At 44.2% G+C, this 2,251-nt stretch overlaps 1 protein-coding gene across 1 annotated transcript in view; it reads right to left on the reverse strand.

The window, feature by feature from the left end:
• The window catches only part of LOC108673025 (kinetochore-associated protein 1), a gene marked incomplete at both ends in the record, with an annotated part of 5,602 nt that extends 4,127 nt beyond the window's left edge, over window positions 1-1,475 (reverse strand). Inside the window, one exon of the mRNA XM_018160792.1 lies at window positions 1,303-1,475. Coding sequence (XP_018016281.1) covers window positions 1,303-1,475 — 173 coding nt within the window. The remainder of the gene's footprint in view (window positions 1-1,302) is intronic.
• Between the last annotated feature and the right edge of the window lie 776 nt (window positions 1,476-2,251).

Raw genomic sequence — 2,251 nt, forward strand, 5'->3', positions numbered from 1 at the left:
GCCCCGTACGTAATTTGAATAACGTCGCCACCTCATTGTTCGTCTTCGTCAACAAGTTTTTTAAACAAAGGACCTTACCTTGGTTCAAAGCTTCCTGTGCCAGGTCTTTAAATAAATAAGGCTTATCTGATGTAAAAGATGTGTTAGTGTATTCAGGGCGCTCTCATTTCAAAGGTGTTGGGCTCAAAGAACGTCTGTTTACGGTTGAGGTGTGCCGAAGTGTCATGTGAGTGCTGCTTTCAATACAATAGAACAGGGAAAAGTGTCTTGTATAACACAAAGGAGACGCACCGTGGGACAGACCTTTGCAAGTTGCTATAGCCTTACAGCCGGATGAGGCCTGTCTCTTATACACATCTAGATGTGTATAAGAGACAGGACTTATAGAGACTGAATGTGTGGTGAGACTTATAGTGACTGAATGTGGAGGATGTGGTGAGACTTATAGTGACTGAATAGAGGAAGACATGGTGAGACTTATTGTGACTGAATAGAGGAAGACATGGTGAGACTTATAGTGACTGAATATAAAGAAAGACATGGTGAGACTTATAGTGACTGAATGGAGGGAGACATGGTGAGACTTATAGTGACTGAATATGGAGGAAGACATGGTGAGACTTATTGGGACTGAATAGAGGGAAACATGGTGAGACTTATAGTGACTGAATATGGAGGAAGACATGGTGAGACTTATAGTGACTGAATGTGGAGGTGAATCTCATACTGACTGAACGGAGGAAGACATGGTGAGAGTTATAGTGACGACTGAATAGAGGGAGACATGGTGAGACTTATAGTGACTGAATGTGGAGGAAGACATGTTAAAACAATGACAGCACACATATACATATACAATTTTTTACACGCTCATGTACGTGTGATGTTTTTCCGTACTTTGTGCGCCACTGAGGGCGCCTTAGCTCACCTTATGCGCCACTAAGGGCCCCTTATCTCACCTTATGCGCCACTAAGGGCCCCTTATCTCACCTTGTGCGCCACTAAGGGCCCCTTATCTCACCTTGTGCGCCACAAAGGGCGCCTTATCTCACCTTGTGCGCCACTAAGGGCACCTTGTCTCACCTTGTGCGCTACTAAGGGCGCCTTATCTCACCTTGTGCGCCACTAAGGACCCCTAATCTCACCTTGTGCGCCACTAAGGGCGCCTTATCTCACCTTGTGGGCCGCTAAGGACCACTTATCACACCTTGTGCACCACTAAGGCCCCTTGTCTCACCTTGTGCGCCACTAATGGCGCCTTATCTGACCTTGTGCGCCACTAAGGGCATGCCCTTATCTCACCTTATGCGCCACTAAGGGCATGCCCTTATCACAGTACTGAGCAGAGAAGCGCGTCCTAGTGTCGGCACGCGCGTCGTCGGCGACGCTGAAGACCTCCTGCTGGTGGCAGCTGCCGTAGAGCACAGCGCCCGCACTGCACCAGCCTGCCACCGTGCACAGCCACTGCAGCCACTCTGTAGTATAAACATAAAACAAAATTAGTTTCATTGTGATTACTATTTGGTGTTTAGTATCATTTTTACCATTACTATCATCATTATCATTATTATAATATAGTTATAATAATGATTATCAAGACGTATGATACACTAAAAGTTCGACAGTGCGTTATGTATATGTTAGAAGGATATACGAGTTAGAAAAGTGAACAAAAAAGAAGCCAGATAAGGAGTGTACAGCAGTCGGAATCGCCAGTCATGTCTTTATTAGTTATGCAGGAAAACGTTCATCATGCAGGAAAAAATTCCCAAGTTAAGTCCTACAACATAAATAAATAAAAAAAACAACTTTGTACTTCGCTGTTTAATCATTCAGTAGTAGGTTTCAATTCTATTGTTCAGTCAGGGCTTGGTATTTCTAAAAAATGGCACTGCAACATTAGAAGTCGAGATAAAGAAGTGATGAAAGTGAAGGCAGCGATGAAAGTGAAGGCAAGGATGAAAGTGAAGGCAGGGATGAAAGTGAAGGCAGGGATGAAAGTGAAGGCAGGGATGAAAGTGAAGGCAGCGATGAAAGTAAAGGCAGGGATGAAAGTAAAGGCAGGGATGAAAGTGAAGGCAGGGATGAAAGTGAAGGCAGCAATGAAAGTGAAGGCAGGGATGAAAGTGAAGGCAGCAATGAAAGTGAAGGCAGCAAAGTTTTTTTTTAAATTAGCAGAACAACTAAGTTCCGCATGCAGCTGCTGAAAGTCGTGTTCTTTGTTTCCTTGAGGAATTACAAACTGAGAAAT

The sequence above is a fragment of the Hyalella azteca genome, unplaced genomic scaffold (assembly GCF_000764305.2).
Source record: "Hyalella azteca isolate HAZT.00-mixed unplaced genomic scaffold, Hazt_2.0.2 contig2009, whole genome shotgun sequence".
Taxonomy (NCBI): Eukaryota; Metazoa; Arthropoda; class Malacostraca; order Amphipoda; family Hyalellidae; genus Hyalella; species Hyalella azteca.